The 25,578-nt window shown below is 43.3% G+C and overlaps 1 protein-coding gene across 5 annotated transcripts in view; it reads right to left on the bottom strand.

The window, feature by feature from the left end:
• Positions 1-310: 310 nt before the first annotated feature.
• Positions 311-25,578, bottom strand: part of PHACTR1 (phosphatase and actin regulator 1) — a 310,963-nt gene continuing 285,695 nt past the window's right edge. For all 5 annotated transcript variants that reach the window (XM_069809108.1, XM_069809106.1, XM_069809110.1 and 2 more), the window contains 5 exons: positions 24,706-24,761; positions 19,590-19,651; positions 10,747-10,887; positions 7,306-7,382; positions 311-5,028 (listed from right to left, as the gene is read on the bottom strand). In XM_069809108.1, coding sequence (XP_069665209.1) covers positions 5,013-5,028; positions 7,306-7,382; positions 10,747-10,887; positions 19,590-19,651; positions 24,706-24,761 — 352 coding nt within the window. In that variant the 3' untranslated portion in view covers positions 311-5,012. The remainder of the gene's footprint in view (positions 5,029-7,305; positions 7,383-10,746; positions 10,888-19,589; positions 19,652-24,705; positions 24,762-25,578) is intronic.

Here is a 25,578-nt window from a genome sequence, read left to right as displayed (position 1 = left end):
TAGCCTGGTTTTGGGTACAATGGTAGCAGCTGAGCTGCCAGTCATCTTCTTTTGCACACCTTCGCTGAACCAGCTCATAGAGATGGCACGAGCGGCTCAGCCAACAAAACGTCCCATCGATCTGCTCTGGTAAGTCTTGCTCTTCTGCTTGGCGCCCTGCTGAGGTGTGGGCATGCGCTGTGTCACTGCAGCTGCCAGGCTGCAGTGCTGAGCCTGGCTGGCGGCAGGAGGGCTGGTGTCCTCGACTGCAGCCGTTTGTTACACTCTCAGTCACTGGGACAGAGGGTGATAAAATACACAGGCACATGAATGCTTTTTTTTAAATCAATTTTTTTAAGAAACTGCATACATCAGAGACAAACAATAATTTAAATACCATGCAGTTTCAGTATGTACAAAAACTAGGACGTAGAGATCCAGTTTAATTTTTTTTCTAGTTATTTACATCATTTTCATACAGCCATAATCTGTTAAATTACAATACTGGAAGAGCACATGATTGACAGCCACCACACTCCTATACAAAGACAAACTATATACATACACGTGGATATCAACTGGAAAATGCAACTGGTGCAGGAGTGACTGGGACACATGGGAACGCAGGTAATGTGCCCGTAACCTCCTCTTTGTTTATGGAAGTTGTTCCAAGCTTGAGCAGACTGAACACCTGGGAAAAATAATTTGTCCCCTTTTTCTTTCCTGATTTTTTTTATTAGCCTAGTCATCTCCCATGGCTATTTATACAAAGTGATTTTATTTGCAGGCACGTTAAGGAGCCCCTGTTCACATGTAACTTTGGGTTTCCATCTCACCCATCTATTTTTATGAGTGCAAGCTTTCACTAGGCATGGTGGAAGTGCTCCCCCCTCTTGGTTTATCGTGTTTTCACTGTACAGACGGCACTGTAGAAACAATGGTGAGTTTGGTGACTAGTTGCAGTGATGACGAAGTGCTGTAGTTACATTTAAGTCTTAGGCTGAAATATGTTTGTGTAATGGGCTCACTAAATTGTTTCAGTTAACATAAAATAGTTAGAAGTCTAATATATTCTTTAGCCCCTTCCTTCTCTTCTGATAATGCCTAGAGCACACACTAGGAATTGTCTAGACACAAAAGCTGGCCTCAGCTGCGTCCCAGCAAACCTGCAGCCTAGAACTTCACCTTGCAAGTACCTGATGAGCAGGGCGTAAGGTGGGGAAAGGCCAGAACACTGACCTTCCCTGTTAAATACATCACCAGGTCCCTACAGCCTGCTGCTGGTGAGGGTGGGTGAGTGGGTGGGAGGGAGGGAGGGTGATGCCACCATCGTGTTCCCTCACCATCACTTTTTTTCAAACAATCACAACTTTTGTCTAGACATTTTGGAATTGCTTTTCCAATCCCCATCACCACCTCCCCAGCCCCGCCAGTTTCCACTTCATCTTTCCATAGGCTGTAGAAGAGATGTCACAGTACTTGCACATTTTACATATGACTAACCCATCAGGATTCAGTAGATTATAACCAAAAATGTTTTTCTTCCTTGACTCTAGAATATTATCTCTATTATCAGTCCTGGAGATGGATGATTGGAATAGCCATTTTTGTTCTGTGTTGATATTTCCATTCTCTAAACCTGATGTAATTTCTTTATTACTACTATTAATCTCCTTGTAACATGAATGAGGATGACTGTTGTTAACTGTAGTGTTAACTGAGTCTTACCAGAAATGCCATCATCTTTACATCCTGCATATAACCCAAGCTGAAGGAGGGAAATCATGAGTCTCTGGTCCCCCCCCCCCCCCCCCCCGCCCAGCCCCAACAGAATTACAACTACTTTACTGTGGTAGAGATGGCTTTCACAGATAAGAAGAAAACAGATTTTAAAAAAAGGACTAGCTGTTCCCCAGTCTGCTTGCAGCTTCCCATGGATGCCAGAGGTGGGCGTGCAAACTGAGGATGCACTGCAGTGTTCAGGCACTGAAAGGTTATTGAAGAATGCCTTGCCAAAAAGTAACTTTGCAAAATACCCAGAACCACTGAAGCTAAAACCAGATGAAGTGCCAGTTCTGTGATGCTTACTACAGTGCCAAACGCTTCATATGGCTTCTTTCTCCTCCTCCTTCTCCTTTTCAGTAATAAGCTCTACTTGCAATCTGCAAGACATACGGCAGTTCTTCCACTGTGTCCTAGTGTCTGCTCAGCCTGGAGTTAACATCATTTAAAAAAATTAAAAAAAAAAAGAAAAGAAAAAAGCATTGCCACATGTAGCTGCCCTGGGGACAGCATGAATCCTGAGGCCAGCTGAGGGACAGTGACTGTACCCAGAGTGACATTGCCCACGGACTGCCCATTCCCCTTGGGGACACCGGCACTGACAACAGACTGACAGCAGCAGTCTGCTACTTCCACCTCTTTCCTCTTAATCATAAATTGGAAAAAAAAAAAAAAAATCTCACCTTTTCCTCCCACCAGTTTACTGCGTCCTGTGATTTCTGTCACCACTGCTTGTCCTTTCCCTTTCACATTGAACCTCTAAGCTAACGATGCCAGGGCAGGTGTGAGATCCATAGTGGGAACAAGAGGGCTTGTTGCTCTTCAATACAGCTATGTTGCAGTGTGTGTAGTCAAAAGCGTAGAGTTTTGTTTTCCCTTTTTAAAGCTGTAATGCAGTCTTGTTAGGTGTGCATGTGTATGTGAATAAATTTAAAAACACGAATCCCAGGTTTTCATGAAAATAACCCCCAAAGCAGTGTATTTCTGGCTAGTAAGTGCTCTGTCTTTGCTGCACTGAGCTGATAACATTGCACATTAAAGGCTTCCACTACTGACGAACTTGTATCTAAAGCAACTGTGAGCTGGTGATACAGGGATCACTGTGCGTGTTCTTCAGAAATCATTACCCAGTCTGGGAAGCATATCACATCAGAGGCAGGATGCCTCAAAAACGAGGCACCAGAAACCAGCTAATTTTTACTTTCCTTTGTAGCATCATCCATCCTACAACAGCCAATTCTTATTCAATAGCTAATAATCCATAGCATTGCAAGGCTGGTCACAGATGAGCATGAAATGCTTTCATTTGTCTCTGGGGGAGAGCAAACCTGTGAGGTATCGAGTACCACTGCTAAGCATAAATGGAGTGTGTTAGCCTCGCAGCCAGTGTCATTTGGCCAGGCTGGATGCTAGAGCAACTCCCTGGGCTACGTGCAGGTCCTTTCGCTTCACTCCTGCGACCAGCGGAATGAGACAGAGGCCTGAGAAGGGGCAGGAGTGTTGGCACTATGCAGCATTGGCCATTAAATGCTCGCGCGTGACAGGCTTCTCAGCCCACAATCAGTGAAGGGCAATGTTAGCATGGCATCAGGGGAGGTAGAGAGGGAGCACAGAAGAGTGGATAGATACACGGAAGACAGTGAGAAAGGAAAGAATAATAACAGAAATAACAATACTGTAAGTAAAAAACTTTGGCCTCTCTGTTCAAACTGTCAAAGCAAAATAGGTATTATGGAAGAAAAAAAGGCGCCCTGAAGTAATAATCTGGAACTTGTTACAGTAATGTTGCTACAGTGCTTTGGGCCACTGGCCCAAAACATGGCATAATAGTTTTTTGTAAGAGCTGGAAAGGAATCCTAGACAATGTTTGCCCCAGCTTGCTGGCATTATACTAGTTAAGGACTTACTTACTCTGGAAGGTGCTGACCCAAGTTCAGAAAAGCACTTAAATGTGGTCAGCTTCAATTAAGCCTGTCAGACATGTTCTTGAATACAGTGAGGCTGTTTGCATGCTTACTTCGTGTTAAGCACACACTTAAGTTGGCAGGTAAACCAGGCCCAGAGTGACCAGCTCTCTGAGCTCTACTTGGTCAGTTTGTGTGTTAAACCACTATAATAAAAATAAATCAAAACCAAAACAGAAAACCTCTGAATTGCTGTCCTTATGCCTCAGCTGTGGGTACTGCTGACAAGTCCCACCATCCATACCAACGCACCAGACTCGTTTTGTTAGACCAGGTAACACAATCTGTCATGCTTGTTGTTCATGTTCTTGAAACACCTGATACAGAGAGGATAGATATCCCTCATTGAAACCCCGGTTCCTCCTGTCATGTGTCCCTCTGCAGAGCCAGTGGGAATTCCATCCTTTCTTGCTGCCGGGCGTGCATCAGCTCTCATACAATCACGGGGCTTAGGTGTAAAAACAAAGTACAAGCTGAGTGAGTGCCATGCAGTGACCATGAAGAGATGGGTTTTGCTTGCTTGTCCTCAACATTCTTGTCGCTTACTGCTGACAGGTGCACAACTGGGTTTAGGAAATTATACTTGAAAGACATGAAAAATAAACAGTTGCTAGAACTGCCTTCAGTAGGGAGTCCTGTTCTTTACAGGTGATGCCTGTTTCTGCTTGGGAGCCAAACAATGCCTACTGACTGGCCATAAACTTCTCCAGGGAAAGAAATGCCTTTCTAGTCAGGTGATACTCACAGATAGGCTGGCCTGTAGAGTAGTTCTGCTCCTTCACCGTCCTCATAAGGTGCTCGCAGCCTGAAAGGAGTGTTTGGTATAAGTGCTTTAGTGCCACAGGTGCTCGTCTTTTGGAGACTTCACCCAGGCCAGTGATTCCCTGAACACCATCTCAGGGCTCTCTAGAGTTGATGACAGAGGCTTGTCAGGATGAGGGGTGCCTGAAGACAAAATGGATGCACCACCAGCTGGGCTTGAACATGTATGGCAAATCCACATGCCAGGAAAGTCTTATACATAGATGCCAAGTCTTGGCACGATTCCCACCAGGGGTATTTTCTGTTATTGAAGCTTGAACCAGCAGGTCTGATGATGCTGCAGTACCCATCACATGTAAATACAATTTTCCTTTTTTTTAATATTTATTTTTCTACTTTTTTTTTTTTTTTTAAAAAGGCAGTTCAGAAGATTTACATTGTACGTAACAGGGAAGTGAGTAATACCAGCACTTATGGTTCCTTTTAGTTATGAAGACGGCATAGTAGTCAGGTAGAATTGAACTGCTACGGTCTATGAAACCTAAAACCCAAGGGGGAAAAAAAAAAAAAGATAAATAGTAAGATAATATCCTCACATGCATATTTTTGCATAAAAAAAATTGGAGAACTAATTGCTACTGTGAAACAATTAGGCAGCTTGATTCCTGCAGCACTGACATCAGCCATGCTGGCACTGCAGACCCAGAACAGATACTCACACTTCCTTGGTCCTCGCCAGTCTCACAGTTCATAGGCAGTTTGCGCCAAAATCTACCAAATGACACTAATATGCTTTGGGTCTATCCTATCAGATCCCTAAGGAAGTTATTTCAGATTAGCTAGTCCTCTTTCACCCCACACCGTGCCCAGTTCCACAAAAATTGCCTGGTTTAGCCCAACCTTATGGTCTTCAGCCAGAAAGATGTACATACAGTTCAAGTATGATTATTCCTTAATGTCAGAGGTTAAAGAGACAAGTAGAGCTAAAATGGCCACCCTTTCTGCAAGTACACCCTGTGCCAGGAGGCCTCCATTTGTCAGCTCTGCAAATGCGTTTTTTTTTAAAACCTTTGATTTTTTACTCTATCATGAATTAATTAATGTATCCCACTAGTAAGGCAACACATATTCTTTGCTCAGCTCATACCACTGCTTAATGACATGAATAGCTCATCACCTTGCTAATGATTCTCTAATGGTGATTTATCTAAGTTTGTTTAAGGGAATTACTCTATTTTGTTTAAGTGTGCTTCCTTCAAGTGCGTATTTCCTGAAGGCACTTGTCTAACCAGTAAGTCCTGCTGAACTTCAGACAAATCCTTATTCCAATGTCTATTATATTAGCTATACCTCTGAGTATGCCTGGCCCAGACTTAGTGAGTCAAAGCCACTTGGTGGCTTTCAAATACAAACTGAGTCACCGCAGAGAGTCACTGCTCACCCCAACACTGGAAGAGAAGCAAAATACTGCCCAGAAACCTACTAAAGCCAAGCAGCTGGAGGGACTTCTGGAAGAGTAAACTAGTTTCTGTGTTTGTGGGATGCTAAAGGCCTCATGGAAATCAATGGAGTTCTCAGTGGAGCTCAACTCCTTGTAGCAACACCCCTTTTAGCCTCATCCTTTCTAAATTTGTTACCACTCTCTTGGAGGAGTGAGCCAAATGTCCCTCAAAGGCTCAGTCACTGGGGTCAACAGATCTAGGCCAACTGCACACCCTAAAGCTTCTTCCAGACCTCGTGGCTCGAAAGCAGCTGGCTTGTCTCTAGCAGCACTCAGTTAGTACAAACCCCAGTGCAACCATCCTAGCACATGCTAGGAAGTAGAATGGAGATTGTTACTGAAAGGGAATATATGCATAATACATGTGGTGAATTTTAATATAATTATTAATTTATACACATAAAAATCCCCTAATACAAAATTAATTTTGCCTTAAGCTTTTCTGTATTTTTCTTAAATGTACTGACTGCATTTTTTATGAGCACCTTAGCTGATGAACGTATTAATACAAGGGCAGCTCCAGTTTTGCACCAGATCTTGCTGTCACTTGTCTTCAATGCCTAACGCTTGTCTTTAATGTCTAACAATGAGCGGGGGTTAATGTTGATTTGCAAAGGCCTGACTTCAGCTGAAATGCCTGGAGTTCAGCTCATCTCGGCATCAAAGCCAGAGCAGACTCAGCACAGGCTGTGTGAGGGGACGTGCCCTGACCCCCGCAGTGTGCCTCAGCCCTAGCCTGTCCAAGAGGAGGGTTGTTAGTTTGGGGTCATGGATAAGTCATTTAGTCTCTACCTTTTTAACTAAAAAAAGCCTAAAAGCGTAAAAACTAGTGCCTCTCTTATAATGCCAATCGTGCAGTTTCCCCACTGCATCGCCTGTGGCAGGACACGGAGGACAGGACTTAGAGATCTGTACGTGGGACGTGCCTAGTGCGGAACAGCCGTATGCTCGGGGGGGTTGAGTGTACGCTCATTCATATCTTGCTATGTGCTGGCTCTACAAGAGTTCCCTGTCCTCCTTCAGACACCAACACTATTTACTTTTGATATCAGAAGAACAGACATGCAGCTAGAGCATGATGATTAAAAAAAATAAAAGGAAGTTACACTTCATTAAACAGACGGCATGTGCCTGCATACTGCCCTGTAATGGGGCAGTGTGAGTTCATCGGTGCGAGTTTCTTTTACAGCCTGTAATTCTAAATGTTGTCTAGACCTCATGGTGTGGTTCAGTGGGTGTTGGAGAAACAGCTGCTGGTTTGTTTTTTTTTAAACAACAGTATTCATTGATAGTCTTAAAAAATTAATCTCGTCTTACCTTGTTAGATGCCTACTTAATTCATGAACTTCCATTTCAGTGCTTTTAAATTCATTAAGCTCTTTTCGAATGGCTGCCTGCAAAGGACAAATAAACTCATAAATGTATAAATGAGAGAGATCAAAATAAGCTCACTTTGTTCTCAAAACAGTATATTAAAAGTGAAGCAGATAACATTATCAGAGAGAGAAAGAAAAACATAAAAAAGACTTTAAAATGTGAAAAGGAACAGAGATAAACATGTTCTAAATCACATAAAGGGAAGAGATAAATGCTTCGGTGGAATGGCTCAATTTGAAAATGTATCGTAGACAACGCAGATACAGAATGCAATTCTGACTTTTTATGTAAACACTTTTATGTACAAAATCCAAATTAGCATAAGCATGAGGAAAAAAAACGTGCACCACAGTTTCTCAAACACTGTGATCTGTTTCAGAGCTGCACTGTGAGTAAACTCCACCTGGATCCTGCCAGACTTCTATTTGAGATGTCTCCTACCTTTATGCGGTCCTGAATTTCCTCGGGTGAAGTTGCCTAAAGCGGCTGAGCTTACTTGGGAAGGAAAGAGGAATGCCTGGCTCCCTGCCCTCTGCTCAGGCTCAGGCTCAGGCTCTGCCCCTCTACCCTCCTCCTCCCTTCTGACCCAGCTGTGCCATTTGCTGAACCAATTCAATGCACTAATCTAGCAGAAAACTGGCCACAGGTAGTTGTATTCAGTATCCACAGGAGACCCAGTTACCTACAGCTTCTGTGGCTTGTCCATGGGGTAAAAGAAAACCAGGGGTGACTGCGGGAAGAGAAATATTGAAGAATAAAAAAGTAGAAGGGGTGACTTGGAGGGACTCAGCTTCATGGTACGGATGGCGCTCAGCAGAACTGGCTTAAGTCCCAAGCCCAAAGTCAAGACTTCTGACAGCCCTGTGGTATTTGTGGCTCACAAGTAGGCTTCACTGTGACTATTTGGAGAGCACGTGCAAGGTGGGTGCTGCGGCCAAATACTCCCACAGGTCCAAGGTGTGTGCCACTGCCTTTCTGTGTGATGCTGAAAACATCAGCATCAGCAAGTGGCTGCTCTAGTTGGCAGTGCTCATGTTTGTCAGGAATTTTTCTCGACAAAGGAAATCTGAACTAGTATGAACAGCACGAGCCCAAAACAGGGCTTTTGCAACAGCCACTGATCCAGTCACCAACTACCTTTGCCTTGACAAGCCCTAAGTGATAGATTTTGTGAGTGTGGTCTACAGAAAAGGCCCCTTGTGCTCTTTCTGCACAGCTTTGTTTTTTTATTTACCTTAGAAATATCTGTTGGGCTCTGCCTCCATCTATCAGGACAGAGTGATGGCTATACAGCAACTCAAGGGCCTACCTTCAGCAAACCAATTTGCTACTTAACTGACTGTGAAGGAGGCCACATGGGCTGCTGACTCCCACAAGGTCTGAAATCTGTCCCCGCCCTGCATCCCTCATCTGTTGGAGAGATTTAAAAGTGCCCTTTTTATTCCTCTAACCTGGTAAAAATGAAGTCAGACTGAAGGCAGTTCCCTACACCCAGCACACAGAGCAAGATTTACTGACAAACAGAGAAGTCCATTACTAAAATCTATTTTTGCAATAAATCTAGCCTGTGCTGACCAATGAAGACAGTTATTGAATCAAAGCTCTGGAAGAAAATAATCTTTTATAGGATGTTGCAGCTTTGTCAGGCATTTCAGAGTTGATTCCAATTTGTCTGGCTATTTTTTCCAACAGTGGACACAGCGGTCGGGAAAAGCACATCATCTGAACAGCAGAAATCAGGATACTGCCCACAAGACCCAACCCCCCAAAAGAATATATCTGCTTCCTTATGCCATAAGGGGCATTAATATTAGAATGACAAACATTCCTTCTGGTTTGCTGAGAAAAGGTTCATTTGGGGAACTTAAGCCCTTTGCTCTGAGTATTGACTTTGCACATGCATTATAAAAAAAGAAAAAGTGACCCCAAAGTACTTTGCCTTAATACTGAATTCTTTACCAAGCTACATTTAATAGTGGTATTTAATACTTGTTCTTTTAACAGACACAGGATGAGGAAGGACCTCTCTGGACACCAAATCTTCTCCTTTCCCAGCTAAGTTTCTCCACGCCCTTCATCCCAGGCAGGGATCTCTCAAAGGCTGCAGAATCAGTTGGAGATTTATTCCCTCCCTCATCTACCACTTGGGAGAATAAAACTAAGACCTTGTCCAACATGCTGAGATAAAATGGGAAAAGCTAATTTAACCCACTATATTATGGTCTGTGGACAGTCTGGAGGAAGTTTTTCCTTTTTTCAGATCAGTTTATGCTACCTTAACTTAGCCAAAGCTAAACTGAAAAAAGCCCTCTGTCAAGGAGAAAACCAGTGGTCACAAAACCATACAAGACCTTTGGTTAAATTACACAAGTTTAACTGGCTGCCCTTTCCTCTGTGAATAAAACCAAGAGCACCACAAATGAGTGGCATGGCCAGAAATCCTGCACCTGTCTCCAAACATTGGACATCATGGTCCCCATGGCTGCATAAGTCTCACAGCAAAAAAATAGTCAAGGCTTGAATTCAGATACCTGAAAGTCTTTGCACTTACATGGGCATCATAGAGTGACTGTAAGCATGGGAATCACTGATCAGCCTCGTCCTCTTTTCTTACAGCGGCCACAGAACATTTAAATCTTCTTCCTGAGGCACCATTAAGACCCTCAGGATGTGACTCATATAATTTGCCAGCAGTTTAACGCCCCTGCCACCAACGCCAACACCAGAGACACCGCTTGGTGAAAGTTCCACCGGTGCTCAGAGGACAGTGCTGTCAATACCAAACACCCATCTTTTCTTTGTCTGCAGGGCTTACGTGATTTCAGTTTATTTCTTAAAATACTCTGTGGCAGAAGTCCCAAGTAAAGGCCTCTGTTGCAACACACTGGAGAGAAGTTACCTGGCTTTGGTGGGACGGAGGTGCCTTTGCCAATCTGACCTGCTGGCATTTTTGCACCCAGGCCTGTTCCGTCCTGGCACCGCAATTCAGGCAAGTGCTGTTGTCACACTGCTCTGCTAGGTCTTGCAGGAGCTCTCAGCTGGCAGCATTATGTGGCAAGACCAAAACCAACAAACAAATAACAGGGCTGCCATCAAGACCTTTCCTCAAAGGGCTTGATATTCCCTCCTCTCTGTTTAAATGGTGTAATGCTGCTAAGCTTGCTCCTGGTTTCCACGCATATAGGAGCCTTCTTGCCAAAGATTTATGACTCAAACAACAAACCTCGTGAATGGGAAGAAACTACAGGTGTGTTGGGAAGGGACATCAGGTGGAGGTTTATTCCTTGATGGCCGTGGGTCCTGTGGGACCCCAGGGATGCCATTCGCCACGACATGCTCTAGCTATTCAGATCATGGCTCTCGCAAAGTTGTTCCACTTACTTTGTCGGCGGCTGTGAGTCGTGTCCAGGGTTTGTCCGCCCTCCTGTCATAGTCCTGTGCGTCTGCCACTTCCACGTAGTCGCTGAAGCGGATGAGGATCTTCCTCTCGCGTAGCTCTTCTACCGTGGGCCTTTGACTCAGCTGCAGGTTTGAGGAAGGAGTGGAAAAAGACAGCAGGACTTCACTTTTTCCCTGCAGAGTGCTGCTTGGGGATTTATTTTACTACAACCATTGTTACGATAAGAAGACAGTACAGACATTCCCAGTACCATTGTTTTTATCAACCTTTCACAGAGTTGCTACTTGGGAGATAACCTCTTGTTATAGCACCTTGAATATCATCCCACCTTGCTGCCGGAGCAGCCCACCGTTGTTTGGGAAGCAGCTGTGGCGGAAGACCCTAATCCCTGGCTGAGGTTGGTCACCCCTGGCAGAAATGAGATTTAATGCAAGAAAGTCTCCTAGTGCACCAATGTCTCAGGAAGAGATGAAGACCACAACTCAACTTTAAAACTACCTGCACAGGCTGTGTGTGCTTCTGTGCCGCCTGGGAAGAGTCAGGCAAAGACACCGAGTGGCTCCTGCCCTGAATTATGTGTAGACGGTGAAAAACAATTTTCCTTACCATTCTGATATTCTACAGACTTGTCCTTACCTCTAGAAAAGGCAGGCAGGGTGATGACTAGTGCTCATTGAACTTTTCACTGTATGCTGCAGCTCTATTTTGTGTCACAGTGTATTTGACTTTTAACAGTTTACATTGCATAATACAAGCCCCCCCAAAAATTGCAAGGGTGGATCGTATCATGTCAAGAAAGCATCTTCATTGTTCCAAGCATTTCTTTCAAATTCCACAGCAGAATAGGCAGCCACAGTCAAAACTCTCCTCTCAAATTAGAAACAGTAGTGTGCTGGTAGCCCACGTATTGTACAGCCAGTTACGTGGCTAGGGACAGGAACTGGCTTTCAGGGAACAATTCTCCTTGGATGCACAGCATGCTGGCTAATGTCAAAAGCAATTACACAACTGTTTCTAAAGAAAGTGGTACATACACGTGTGCATGTGGCTGTATATTAGCTGGAAAAGTTTCACTATTAGAGTGAAACATTTGCAATCATGATGCATCAGGAAAAATAATATCCTGCTAACAATTAGCTATACAGTATATCATGCTATTGCCACTCACTAGAAATAGGTGTGTTTTGCAATACTTCACCCTTGTGAATAGTGAAAGGTCTAAATATTTCATGAAATGCTTGAGACTATTCTGCAAACTTATTTAGGCTCCTGAATCCTGACATGCAATTCCATCTTCCTCCCAAATTAAGTATTTCAGTTCCCTGCATTTCATCTTCCAGGGAGAATTAAGATTCAAAACAGCCAGGATACTAAGTGGAGGGTGAAAAAGCCCACCTTTCTCCAGCATTTGGGTGCTGATGCAAGATAGCTCCATCACCCCATCCTGCCTCTAGCTTTAAATCCCTGTGTGCTGCTTCTTGGCATGGATGGCTGCCTCTCTCTTCTCTTTTTAGAAAAGATGGTTGTGGTGGGAGGTGACAGTGGGGCTGCTCTCCTTACACTGATAGCCCTGAGCATGCACTCACAAACTGAGTTCAAACATCTCGTGTAGTCTGCAGAGCTGCACTAATGCCCTGCCTGTGAGATGCTCAGGAGGACAGGAATCAGGTTCTACCCCACCTGGCTGCAGCCCAGCCATTTTGCACACACCAAAGGCAGAGAAATCATGGAAAGAAAGTGCAACCAGGAGCACAGCTCTACATTCTGCCATGTAATGCCCTTCCCTAGCACAGCTGGCATCAGTCAAGTCGCAGCTCAGCAGGCAGTACATGTGTTGTCTCCAAAGCCATTTTAGGATAAATTATGACATTTAATAGGGGGAAAAACTTCTTGATGGTTTCAAAAAGAACAACTTTGAAACTTCTGAATATTGCAAAGATCTTTTGACAGTTTTCTCACATCCACCACCTTCTATGGGAGGCATGAAGTTTCCTGGGGCAAGCTGCTCTGCATGTGGTTGTCACACAACATTCCTCGTATTTCTTCCAAAGGCTTCCCAAGAAAAGACCCATTTTGTACACCCACGTTCAGGCCAGGCATGCTCAGGTCAGCCAAAAAGCATGTATGCAGTGAGGTTAGCAAGAAGCATGAGCAAAACTCAGACTACATGTTTTGGGGACCTTTTTTTTTAAAAAAGCAAAATGCATACACAGCAGGCATAACACTTTTGGCTTTTTTTAGACAAGAGGATAAACATATCTCTGAGCTAGAGTACCATGTCAGAAAAGCCAGAGGGCACAACAGACTGAAGCATATATAGATTAAAAAATGTTATTTTTCCTTCTAACAGAACAGAATCGTCTCTTCAGCCTGCAGCTCTGACACCTACACCTAAGTCACCTGCAAGCCAAATACACACTGCAATTAATAGACGGGCTTTTAACAAATGCAAGAAAACCAAAGTGCTAATACCACACTTTGAGTATAATCCCAGTTACACTATGAGTGAGGCTTCTCTCTGTCCTACAACTCATCTTGAATATGATTTCAAATTGGTAGTTTTTTCTAGCAGCCCTAGTACTAGGAGCTGCAGGTTTGTTAGCACCGAGACATTATTATTCAGATAGCACAGCACAGTTTTCCTTCTGATTATTTAAAATCTAACCCCTCACTATGGGAATAGAGAATCTTTATGCTGAAATAATCTTATGACTACACCCCAAAATTGCAAAGATAAGGGTGAGACTCCATCTTTACTTCCATCAGCTGCTTCTTTTCTCACAACAGCATGAATTAAGGATGAATCACCAATATTATCTGTACACTTCTCAGCTTTTATCATGTTAGGACATAGCCTAGGTGTTGTTTCAGATTAGAATAGAATTTTTTAAAAAATAAATCGTCTTATTACCTGGAGTATGATGACACCAACAAAACACGAAATCCTATGAATTAAACTCTGTGTTTCTAAATGGCTACAAGGGAAGCAGGAACTCCTACAAGCTTTCCAAGCTGGAAGAGGACTTTCAAAAAATGACTGGCTCTATTTCACAGCTTCTGTCAGCTCTTGACATTAGCTGGCTTTCAGGTTTGTGCTAATCGAAGTGATTAGCAAGTTTGTACAAAGGAGAAGGAAGGTGGCTGTTGATACACTGAAACATGCTGTGCCAGGCTGCTGTCTAGGTGGTGTCAAGAAAGCAAGAGCATCAAGCACCACAGAGGTGGTGATGCTTTTGCTGGCTATGTGAATTCATTGCTAGTCTTTACCTCAATGCTGCACTGGATCTTAAACAGCTAATTTGGCTTCCTTGTGCACTGGGTGTGGGTTAAAATCAAAGAAATGACAGTAAATGTTAAGGGTCACATGATGAAATGAGAGGCGTCTTAGGTAAGTTCTCATGTTTGCAAATGCACAAAAGTCAAAGCAGGTGCATCACCTGCACATTTTACACCACTGAAACTCCCTGTGACCCTTTGGTGGGTATGAAGAACAGCGCACTGAATTATACATGAAGAAATGTCAAGGGCTTAAGCACATTATGAAACTTTGGTGTTAATGTGCATTTTTCATTCTTAGGTGACACCTGAACGTAAGACAGACTAAAAGCTGCTTCTCTTCCTCTGAAGTCATACGACTATTACTGTATATTATTTTTAGATGCCCTGCCATTTCTTCAGAAACCTACAACCAGTGCAATTTCAGGTACTTATACACCCCATCAGAGTGGTGGGCAGTGTCTCCATCCCCACCGAGCAGTTGGAGCACGCGAAGCACAGAGACAGAGCAACCAGCTCAAGGTGACCCAGGAGGCCTGGTGCAGAGCTATGAACAGAAAAAAGATGCAGTGACTCGTGCCAGTGCTCTGGCTGTGAAAGACAGTCCTGAAGTCCACAGCTTATACCACATAGTTCACGTGTAGCCATAAATCTACATATTTTTACATATATAAATACACACACACAAAATATATTCAGTACATTAAACTGAAGTGCCAATCCGATCATACTAAATGTAAAAAGAGGGACAACCACACTGAGTGGTTTTCTAAAAGCAATTAATTAAAGCTACATTATTTGAATGGTTAACAAACTGCCCTGCCTTGTTCTCATGCCATTGCAGAGGTTTCTTGTGAGCTGCTAAGCACGAGAGTCTCTCAGTATGTTTGGGCTACCCAGATCACCCTTAACTCTTAAACAGCTGGGGAAATAGCTTTGCAGAACAGACTCTAAGCGGCTCCACACACTGTAGGTGTCAGTTCAATGTCTGTTCACACTGGCGGCAGAGCTCACCTGAGATCTCACCTTGGAGTTTATTTTTATGACCTGTGAGCTGCGGTCTCTTGGGTCAAAATTGCTTAACGCTGCACAATCCTTCTTGGGCAACACGTGAGAATAAGCTCTGCTTCTTCTAACAGGCAGAAAGAATAGGGCACGTTTGAAACTTACAGTAAAAGGATATGGTCAAGGACACGATGCAATTGCCTGCACGAGGTAGTGGTGCTCCAAGGGGGGAGGAAGGGATCTTACTGAGTTGGCTTACTTCTGTTAATGTCAAAGGGATGTGCATGTGTGTGTCTGGACTTTTTCTGGGTGTGCCACCTGGGCATATACGTTTGTATTTGCCTATTTGTGAAGATTTGTGAGCTGAGGGAGCAGGATAACTTTACAGTGAGTGACCTCATTATCTGAGTGTGAACCAGAGCGAAAATCCCTTTTGAAGTAAATGGATTTGTATTAATGTAAAAGCAGTGTAAATGAGGACAGGACCTCCCATGTCTCATCACAGGAGGTCAAGTTTTCCTCTGTATATTCTGGATCACTGGAGATGAAAATGGGCATGTTTCAAGCTTCGATACTAAGCCAATTTGCAAGGGAAGGTTTAACACAAACCCCTTTTTCTCGGCGTGGGAAATGAAGCAAACCCAAGCACTGCCACCAGGTAAAGTGGAGGGGAACATACTCTTGCCGGTCTGGTCTTGGGATTTAGTCAAAGGAAAAATGCTCCGTTTGCTCCACTTCAGTCACAATGAAGCTCGTTGTCTTGTCACACCATCATTGCCTGCTTTGTTACCTCGTTAAAATGTTATGGTTGTTATTTAGGGAAGAAACCAAGGTGAAAAATTACAGATCCTAACTAGCAGCGCACACAACCCCCTCTCTCCTTTGCTCTCGACCTTTTGTGGTAAGACATAGGAGCAGGATGTGATGAAATGACCCAAAGACCTTTCCCACTAACTCTAAATGCAGTTTATCCAAATTAGCTGCTAACACTTTTTCTTCTCTGACCTCCCACCCACCCTCCCCGCCTCCCTCTCACCTTCCTCTGATGAGTCCCACCTTTCTCAAGAGTTCATTATTTTGAACAGCCTGTGCTGATGCAAGCCAGTGGAGGTCAATTAAAGAAAAGATTGAACAACAAGATATTTCCCAGTGAGGCACCCGTGAACAGAAAGTTTAAGTTGTACCAGGGCAGGAATTTAATGGGAGCAAAGATTTCAGATTATTTCATGGATTTTAAAAAACAGCCACATCTCATAATTTTCATTGTTGATATTACAGCTATGAGATTTTTAGTTTTGGAGCTAGACCTCCGGGAAAAATTAGCTATTGGCAGTTGGGGATAGGAAGCAGTAAACAGTTCTGGGGAACGGGGAGCATGATGCTATTTGAGAGAAGAGAAGGTAGGAAAAGAATAGTTTTATTCCTCTTTGCAAGTAATTTGTAATTTGTTCTGTTAATCCAGGCTACAACTCGCTCTCTGTAATGGAAGTCCTCAGGGGGAGTTCAGGCTTATGTTAATTGCCTTGGTGCTCGGCCAAATTCACTGTGGTTCAGAGAGGATAGATTCTTAGTAGTAATTCCTGGGGGTCCACATCTCCTTGTGGAGGGGACCTGCCTGCAACACTTCTCCCAGAGGGCCTCTCCACATTAATATTCCTGGAATGGGCTTGTGGGCCAAGATCAGTGCTCAGAGAAAACCCCTTCCTAATCCACATGTCCCTTCACTCAAATGATGCAAGTCCATGTGCCAAAACTGCTCAGTGGGCCCCGAGGGGCAGGGAGAAGGAGCACAGGGGTGGCTGGATGTACAGAACCCATCCATGGGCATCTCAGGTGACAGGCAAATATACTCCACTTCTCCTTCCTCAGGTAACAGGGACATGAGCTACACAGAAACTAACAGCATTTGCCTCCATTTTGTTCCTTGAATAGCAGCTATTCCCTATCCCCAGTTAATTTGGAGTTAGATGAGTCTGAGAGAATGAAAAGTGCTTAAAGGGGCAGCTTGCTATAGGTCACCTGATTTTTTAAATTTTTTTTTTTAGAAATTGCCTGTCCAGATGATGAATTCAACTGGGTATTTATTGCTGACTTTAATAAGGCATCTAGACCTGGCAAGGTAATCTTACTTATTACAGTATGTCATGTTACAACTTATCATCATAATACTGTAACAAAATGTCAGTGCTGAAGGAATTTTAAGAACACCTTTTTAATGGATGAAGTGGGTTGTTCCCTTGGAGTTGGAATGACGCCACCAAAAAAACAGCACAGTAGCAGTTTCTATAGTGCAAGGTCAAGTCTTGTCAGTGCTTTCTGCAGAATCCCCTTCCCTTCTTATTATCAACTACACACGGTTACAAGGAGGCAACATGGCATACTTTCCTTATGTTGAATTTACCCTGTGGGTATGTGTGTGCACTAAGAGTCAGTGCAAACAGAAAGGTCTGCTGGGCAGAACACCTGCCGTGCTCAATTAAACTTCTGCTTGATCTGAGGTTTAAAATCCTTTGGTAATAAGACTTCAGTACAAATCGACAGAAGGAGTCTGCTACTCTGCTGTAGACACAATGACACATCTGGGACATGCTCACGAAAGATAGAGCTGGGGAATAACAACAATTTTTGCAGGATTCACTACGTGGTTGGCATTTCTAGTTGTTATCTACTCACTTGCACACTTTATTCACTTCTTTCCTCTAGTGATTTCTGAGCTTTTATGACAGTATGTTTGGTAGGTGAGAACAAAATTTGTCATTAGACCAGGCCTGTGGTTCTTTCATTAAAATTATATGTCACTAGAACAATTTACAACAGTTTAAAAAGATGATCAAAATCAAACAATGCTAAGTCATGTTGATACTAACCTCACAAACATGGGGGAGAAAAATCTTTACTAGCGAAGAAGCCAAAAAAGGCTAAAAGGAATGTGACTGGGAACAGGGGTATGAACATTAAAGAGCTGACTGCAAGGGGCTTGGACTGATGCTGCTCTTGCTGTTGTTCCTACTTAAAAGTGCAAACAAGACAAAGAAAGAAGTCTCAGAAAACTGTTGAGGTTTCAGGGAGCAGAAACTGCTGCGATGCTACAGCAGCCTGGGTGTTTTAGTTGAGCATGTGGCTGGGGCCTCTGCCTGCAACAGACAATTCATGTGCTTTGTACCTTTCCTACAAAATAGCAGAGGATGGGAACTGTAAGGCAATAATGCTGTCTGAGTTAGCAAGCCCTCACTTCTTAGGCAGCAGATTGGGTATGGGTAGCTTTGCTTTTTATCTATTACAGCCGTTCATCAAACGGCATCAAGCTTTGGATTGGATTCCTGTATGTGTTTACCCTTCAATGTACAGGGAAATCAAAAGCCTGGTAAAACGGTATTTCTAGCCTTTGCACAGAGTGCAAGTCCAATGAAACATCTGCAATGCAGTTAGGATCTTTTCTTTCAGGCAGTGCTACAAGGGGATGCGAGACCATCCCTGCCGTTGTGTCAGGAATTTGTTTTTAGAATAATATTACAGCTCTCTGGGCCGCATTCCTTAGCTCCTGGAGACAACAGCAGTATCCCCCCCGTTGGTGACCAAGAACTCTGCTGATTTAGGTGAGCTTAGAATAAGGCATGAGATTTTTAACCATGAAAGAAAGCAATCCAGCTCTCTGAATGTAACCTTTCCATACATATTTAGAGCCCTTTCTTTGTTATTATTTATACCATGAAAGCTTGTGATCACAGAGGTCAAAAAGACTAAGCCACCTAAAAATGTACAGGAAGGGACTGGTGCTGCTTCACAAATATGTGAGTTTTTAGGGGGCTTTCTCCACCTCTGGAGATAGGAAATATGTCAGTGGTGAAATAAAGTTTATCTGCAATAACACGATGGATTGTTGGCTATGTATGTTGAGGCATCTATAGACATTTACACCAGCTGCGAAACTGAATGTGTGTATCTGAAATGACTGTTCTTCAGTTTTAAGAGTAAATGACTTTCAAATGGGAGGAAAACCAAAACCAAACTATGCTGTTCTGTTCATCCTTCCCTGCCAATACAAGATTGTTTCTGCACTATACACCATTTTGCGAGTGCTTGTCCCTATTTAGTTTAAATCCCTCAAGTGACAATCTCCATTTCCAGAAAAAGTCTATTTCCCAGTTTTATGCTTTTTTTAGGTGGGATTTTCAAATGCAATCAGCATTGTTTTAACTTTGTTCCTTTGTAATGGCTGCAGAAGCCATTACATTTACAGGGAGCAGGGTTAGACCAATGCTAGGCTCTCTATCTTTCACTGTTCAAAGCTCCTTTGGTTATGAAGACTAGATCTTCTTTTGTCCTGTTTCAAAATGTTACCAGCAATAGCCTGCAAAGTGGTTCCCTTCACTCTCTGTGGACTTACACCCTGTAACATTGGTGATTTCTTTTAAAGATTCTTTTAAGACTTGTTCCATGCTCTACTTCTGAAAATGGTCTGAGAAAAAGGAAAAAGGTAAACAACTGTGCAGTAGGGAGAAAATTACAGTAGTGTCATAATAGGATCAAAGTTGCTTCTCACCTTACGTGTTAATCTTCTCTTTATCTCTCGTTTTTCCTCCTGCTCCTCTTGCTCATTCCGGGCTGTAAAAGATTTACAAGGATCTCAGGCTGTGGACTCATCAGGCATGCACAGTATGCAACAAAATAAGCCTCTCCATCAGTATATTAATGTTTCAGGACCTCTCTGACGCACAGCATGTCCCTCTGGGGCTGGTGAACTTCCTCAATCTGTAGTTACTGTGCTTCTTCACACACTTCATAAAACATCTACAGCCTCCTTCCTTTCCCTGTGTTGGCATCTCTTCACGTGTGTCACATTCTAGAAGGGCCAGGCAGCGAGCCAGCTCTTCAGAAACCGTTATCTCCCTGCCCACAGGCCTGGTGGCCTCAGGGGGTTCAGCTACGATACGGTTGGATTGTGCGAGGCTGCAAGGTCAATGGTTGGAAAAGAAACACATGCTTTTTTTTTTTTTTTCCATCTACAGAATAATTTCTTGCAGCTACTCTTTGGAGGGAATGGAAAAAGAATTCAGAATAGGGGTGCCAGGCAAAGTCTGTAACCTCCCATGACCTGAGCAGAGTAAGGAGAGAGTGTCCTTCCATCATGAGCCTTCACAGCATCACACTGGAGTGTAAAAGCACATCTTAGGGCAACTCACTTTCAACATTAAGCCAAAAGATCATGTTACAAGTTCTTGCCAGGGCAAGCCTGAACCATTGTTCCTCAAGAGGACAATAACATTTGAGTACACTAACTCTTCTTCAACTTAGGAGCAGGTTGTCATGCATGTCTTTGCACTGAACTTTACTGAAAGTCACTAAAAGCCCAGGTTTCTTGGCACTCAGCTCCTCAATCAGTTAGGATCCGTTTCCACTGCTTTGTTGACAGCTGAACTGCTCCTTACTCCAATCACGCCTGTGCATAACAGATGAGAGCAAACACAACTCATCAGCTTTTCCAACAAGTACCCTGTGCCCCTGGTGTGATCTGGTTTTCACCCAGATAGGACTAGCTCAGGCAGGAATAACTCTCTGCAGGGGCGATCACGGACCTCAAAGGCCAGTTTGGGATAGGTGACTTGGTTTAAACTGTCCAACTTGGACTGAATTAAACGCAAGGGGGAATCCCACATTCCTCTCCACTGATCCTGTGGGAGAAGCAGGCACCTCTGACAAAATGACAGTAACAAACTGCCAGACGTAACTTCTTCAGCCATGAGAGCACAGGTCAGCACTCCCACTAACCAACTGGGACAAGCCAAAAATAATATAAGGAGGTCCTAACCCAGCAGAAGTGTGCCCACAGTGGAGGAGATGCAATGTTTCAAACCAATGTGTTCAAAACCAGGGCTTTCCCCACACAGAAATAAGACCTAAGGTTTAGAGACCACAGAAGTCTCTGAGCAGGTGAGGAGGGCTAGGCTGGAAGCCAGGTTTCTTGCTGCTCAGGACAGTAGAGTTGACAGATCTATCACAACTGCTCACTGACTTTAGCAGGACTGGGAAATCTCCACCAAAGGGACAAAGAGCCAGTTCATGTTATGATGTTTTACAATACGCTTCTGATCTTCAAATGACATTTTACCAAAAATACTGATTACATTTTCAGGAGGAAGGAAACCAATACTGGATTAAAAAGAACAGAAGACAGCAGGGAGTCACAAATGGCTTTTTAAATGATAACTGGAATACCTATACTGATGAATATATTTTTCCTCTTTCAGTGGTTCTTGTCCCTAGTGGGCTGGATTCTCTTCTAGCAATTGTTCCTCTAGCAATCTTCTTCCCTTTGCGTCTCAAATTTGGAGGAGCTGGTCCTGGAAATGCCTACTTTCAGAAATAGAGCCACTAATACATCCTTGTAAGATTAAGCCAGAGAGACCCAGTGCTAAACAGAGGCCACACAGAGTCAGGGTAGAACCGCAAGAAGTCGAGGAGTTATGTATAAAACTTAGTTATGGCCGTTTATTTTTGTACTTGGCATATGATATCTTTCTTTTCTTCTCACTTCTCAGCCCAGCCACCCACCTTCAGAGACAGCCAGGCAGGCTGAAGACCTCGGTCAGGCAAAAGCTGGGAATTAGGAATACATTCTCCTCTGAAACCAGAAAGTGACTTTGTTTCAGCTATTTCTTTAAAGTTAATTAAGTCATGCCAATCTTATGAAGGTACAAAACTGTTGCTTTATTTTATCTTATGTGTTCAGGAGATGCTCTGTTTCTCTAGACCTGTGTGTGTGAGGGTGGCTGGGTATGGGTGTGATTTTCAGGCCTGATTTCTGTGCCAGTGTGAAATGTCCCTCAGTACAGCCTGAGACCCTCAGAGCCTACCTAACCATCATTTTTGTGAGGAATTTATGCAACCCTGAATGTGCCAGGCTGACAATTGAACTACTTCCATCCACCTGAGAAGTGGCATGGGGGGGTGGTGTGTGAGGGGGATTGAGGCATCCTTCCTCATAAACTTAGCCAGCAAGTATTAACTGCAAAAAGTGTTCTTTAGTCTTCACACTAACCCTGCAGGTCTGGACTCCTCTCACTACATGCCTTTGACTTAAATAAGAGTCAGTGAATTGGGTATACTTCAGTGAAGGACCTTCAAGCACCAGTGTCCCTGTTCTCTGTTTCTTTGCTGTGGCTGCTGTAATCTTACTGTTGCTACCAGCAAGTAGTGGAACTTGTGCAATGGATGCTTTGCCCTTGTAATTCAATAAAGATGACCATCTCATAATTATTGCAGCAGCACAGAGCTAGGAAGTGATCACTTCATGTATAAAGACTGGCTGTCCAACCACATTTTGCCTCATTTCTTTCCATCAGAATGGGCAATAATGCAGTTATACATGTAACAGGAACATCATGGTACCAGACATGACATTTAAATCAAGAAGATTTCAGCTTTAACTGCAGAGGAAATCCTATTTAGTCTACCTGGGACCTTGCTGGGTTTCCTCTGTGTGTGTGTGCGCACGTCTGTGCTCTGACCTAGGCTTTTGCAAATTGCTTGACCTGCTTATGCAGAGAATTTACACTCTTCATTATTGCTTCCTATGTCTCTTTTTCTCTAGGCTCCATTATATTTATTATAATTCTCCTTCTCAGAACTCTAGGGAAAGGACATAAAGTGATGTATAAACCAGACACTATTTATATTTACTTGTTTAAGGGTGGAGCATTTTTATGCTTTCTTTTTTTAAATTATGTAACTATTTTAATTTTTTTATTCCTTTCCTGCTGTGCTTCGCCAAAAGTTGGGATGCCTTGGAAATACCACATTACTTTTTCCTGTAATTATGAAGTTGTTTGTCTACCAAGACACACATGTTTTGGAGCAGATCTGTGCTTAGGAACCAAGCTACAAAAATTCCATTTAGGAAATACAATATAGTTCTGGATCCAGGGTAATATTTTCAAACACATCCATGTCATTTAAGAGCCTTTATTCAATTAAAAAAGAAACCAATGTGACTCAGGGGATAATTCCTCTGAAATGTAAGACAGACATCTTCAGGTCGCTACGTGACTGCTGCGCTTGGCAACGTGACCTTTAGGAACCTCTGCAAGGCGCACAGCGCTGGAGATGCTGCCTCTCTGCTGACGCTGGTTCAAACACTGCTGCCAAAGCAGCTGCCCGAGACCCCCACCTCCCCCCAGCAGCACCCACCAGTGCCAGGGCAGTGTTTACTGGTCACGCGCCAGTGCCAGGTGGTGCATGACACGTGTTTGTTCATAAGTCCAGGGATGATAACATGAGCTGCCCAGAGAACTGGCCTCTGTCCCTTCTCGCCTGAGCCTGGCATCAGTCACGTTGCAGGTTCCCCCTTGTCCAGCTGTTCTGCTACCTGCCTGTGAGACGATCACATCTGGATGTGCCACCTATTTCCCCAGGTTCTGCCCCTGACTTCCTCCAGTGGCCAGTCACAGGCATTAGGAATAGACAGTAGGAGCACAGCTATCAAAAGGGGGCTGGCCCCAAACAAATGGCTTTTCTGGCATCTTGGGCTCGCCCACGCTGGTCTTTTCTCTCTTTGCATTGACAGTGGTGCCTCTCTCTTTGTCTGCCACGTGTAATAACATGAACAGATGAAAAAACCCTGCTGAGCATTAACACTATCATTAACTTGCTAGGAATTTGATTTTGAAGTATTTAATCAATCAATTCTGCTAATTTTCAGAGAATTAATCTGCTGCTACCACATTTTTATGATTCTCTACAATGCAGTTATTTGAACAAGAGAAGGTAAATTACAGACCTGCCTAAGGAGACATTATATATAAGGTATCATTTAGGAACACTTTTTTCTGTAGTAATTTTTAAAATTTCCCTGGAATGATGCATTTATTAACTTAAAAAGAAAAGAACTTGTTTCTTTTGTTTTCTGTTTCCAAAGTAACAACTATTAGATAAACAGCTTTTTTTTTTTAAATAGTCAAACCACTTCAATGTGAGTAAAGGAACTCATTTTTTTCTTATTCATTCATGTGATGACGAGATTTGTGCTAGACTCAGTCCTGCCTTCCTTGAAGCTGGTGGCAATGTATCTACTAACTTAACTCATATCAGGGTCTCTAAATGGTATTTTGTCCCTTTAAAATATCATTCCACATTTTGAAGATCCATCAGCAAGTTTTTGGCTGATTTAAAGGAAGAGTTTCAGGGGAACATTTCAGGGAAATAATAAACTGAGTCACATTGGTTTCTTTTTTTAATTGAATAAAGGCTCCACCTAGTCTAGCTTGCTGTGAAGATTTTTAGGAAAACTAATCAAGCCATGCCCTAATGTCTTTACTAACTTATAATGGGATACTCATCTGTGTAAGAGCTGCATAAAGGCTTTTCAGAATAACCGACCCTCTGTTTGGAACAGGACTTGAAAAAAAGATTCAGCGTTTGAGTTTTTTTCCCCATAGATTGTTCATTCTTGTGAATTTACTGACTCTGATTTTAAGGAATTGTTTCTGCAGCTCTAGATGTTGCTATAGACTTGCATGCTTATTTACATTTATGATGCACTTTATTATTATTAATGATGCATATACAGAATAGTTGATGTTTTATAAAAAACACCCAACATACTTCTAAACTAACCCAAACTAGCTGGCTTCAGGTTAAATGTCAGCAGTATCAGGACTTACGTTTCAGTATGTTCCTCTGCTCCAATTCTTCAGCAGTCGGCCTCTGGCTCAGTCGTCTGCGAAAAAAGTCCAAGATCAGTTTTTGGACCATATCACATTCTCCTCAGTTCTCTGTCTTGAAGAGTTATTTTGGGGTGTGAAAGGCAGAGCAGAAAGCACTGACACTGCTCCATTATGTACTTGGTACGCCTGGACCATGCGTGACACAGATCATGCTTCACTTTCGCAGTTTCCTCTGTTTTCAACTCACAAAAGACAAAATACGTTATGTCATCTTAGGCATGACTCTCCCACCCCTACCCCAGGCAGAGCTGCTGAAAGCTAAGCTACACAGATGTCTCCACTTAATTTCCTTCCTCCCATGCCTGCTTCCCTACTCGCGCAAGTATTTCTAGCTAAGACCCAGCTAACCCTCTCACTGCCCTCTTGCCAGCCTCCTGACTGTGCCCCGTTTGTTCAAACAGCGTTTGAACACACAGACAGTCCACAGAAAAAACAAGGGATGGTTTGGCAGCGCTGAGGGCAGAACAATAGCAGCCCTCCTCCTCATCTGCACCCTCACTTCCCTCCTCCTCCTCTCGTGGTTTTTATTAAAATCTTATATTGAAGGATCAGCGTGACTTGCTAGTCAACCTGTACGTAATAGGGTCACAAAAAATGCAGTCTAGTTACAAATGGGGACCCTGAGCATAGAAACGGTCTGAATATTCAGAATACAAAGCAAGGGAGAGAAGCACAAAGGAGTCTTTGGAAAACAAAGTAAACCAGAGAGATGACATCAGAAGTCAGCACTGTTGGGCCTCCTCATACTCTCCTCCAAGTCAATAGGAGTTTTGTCAATGATGCCAGTGACAAGACAGAGCCTCCTCTTCC

This window comes from Haliaeetus albicilla, chromosome 21, assembly GCF_947461875.1.
Source record: "Haliaeetus albicilla chromosome 21, bHalAlb1.1, whole genome shotgun sequence".
Taxonomy (NCBI): domain Eukaryota; kingdom Metazoa; phylum Chordata; class Aves; order Accipitriformes; family Accipitridae; genus Haliaeetus; species Haliaeetus albicilla.
Note: the sequence above shows the minus strand (reverse complement) of the source record. Positions and strands in the feature narration are given on the sequence as shown.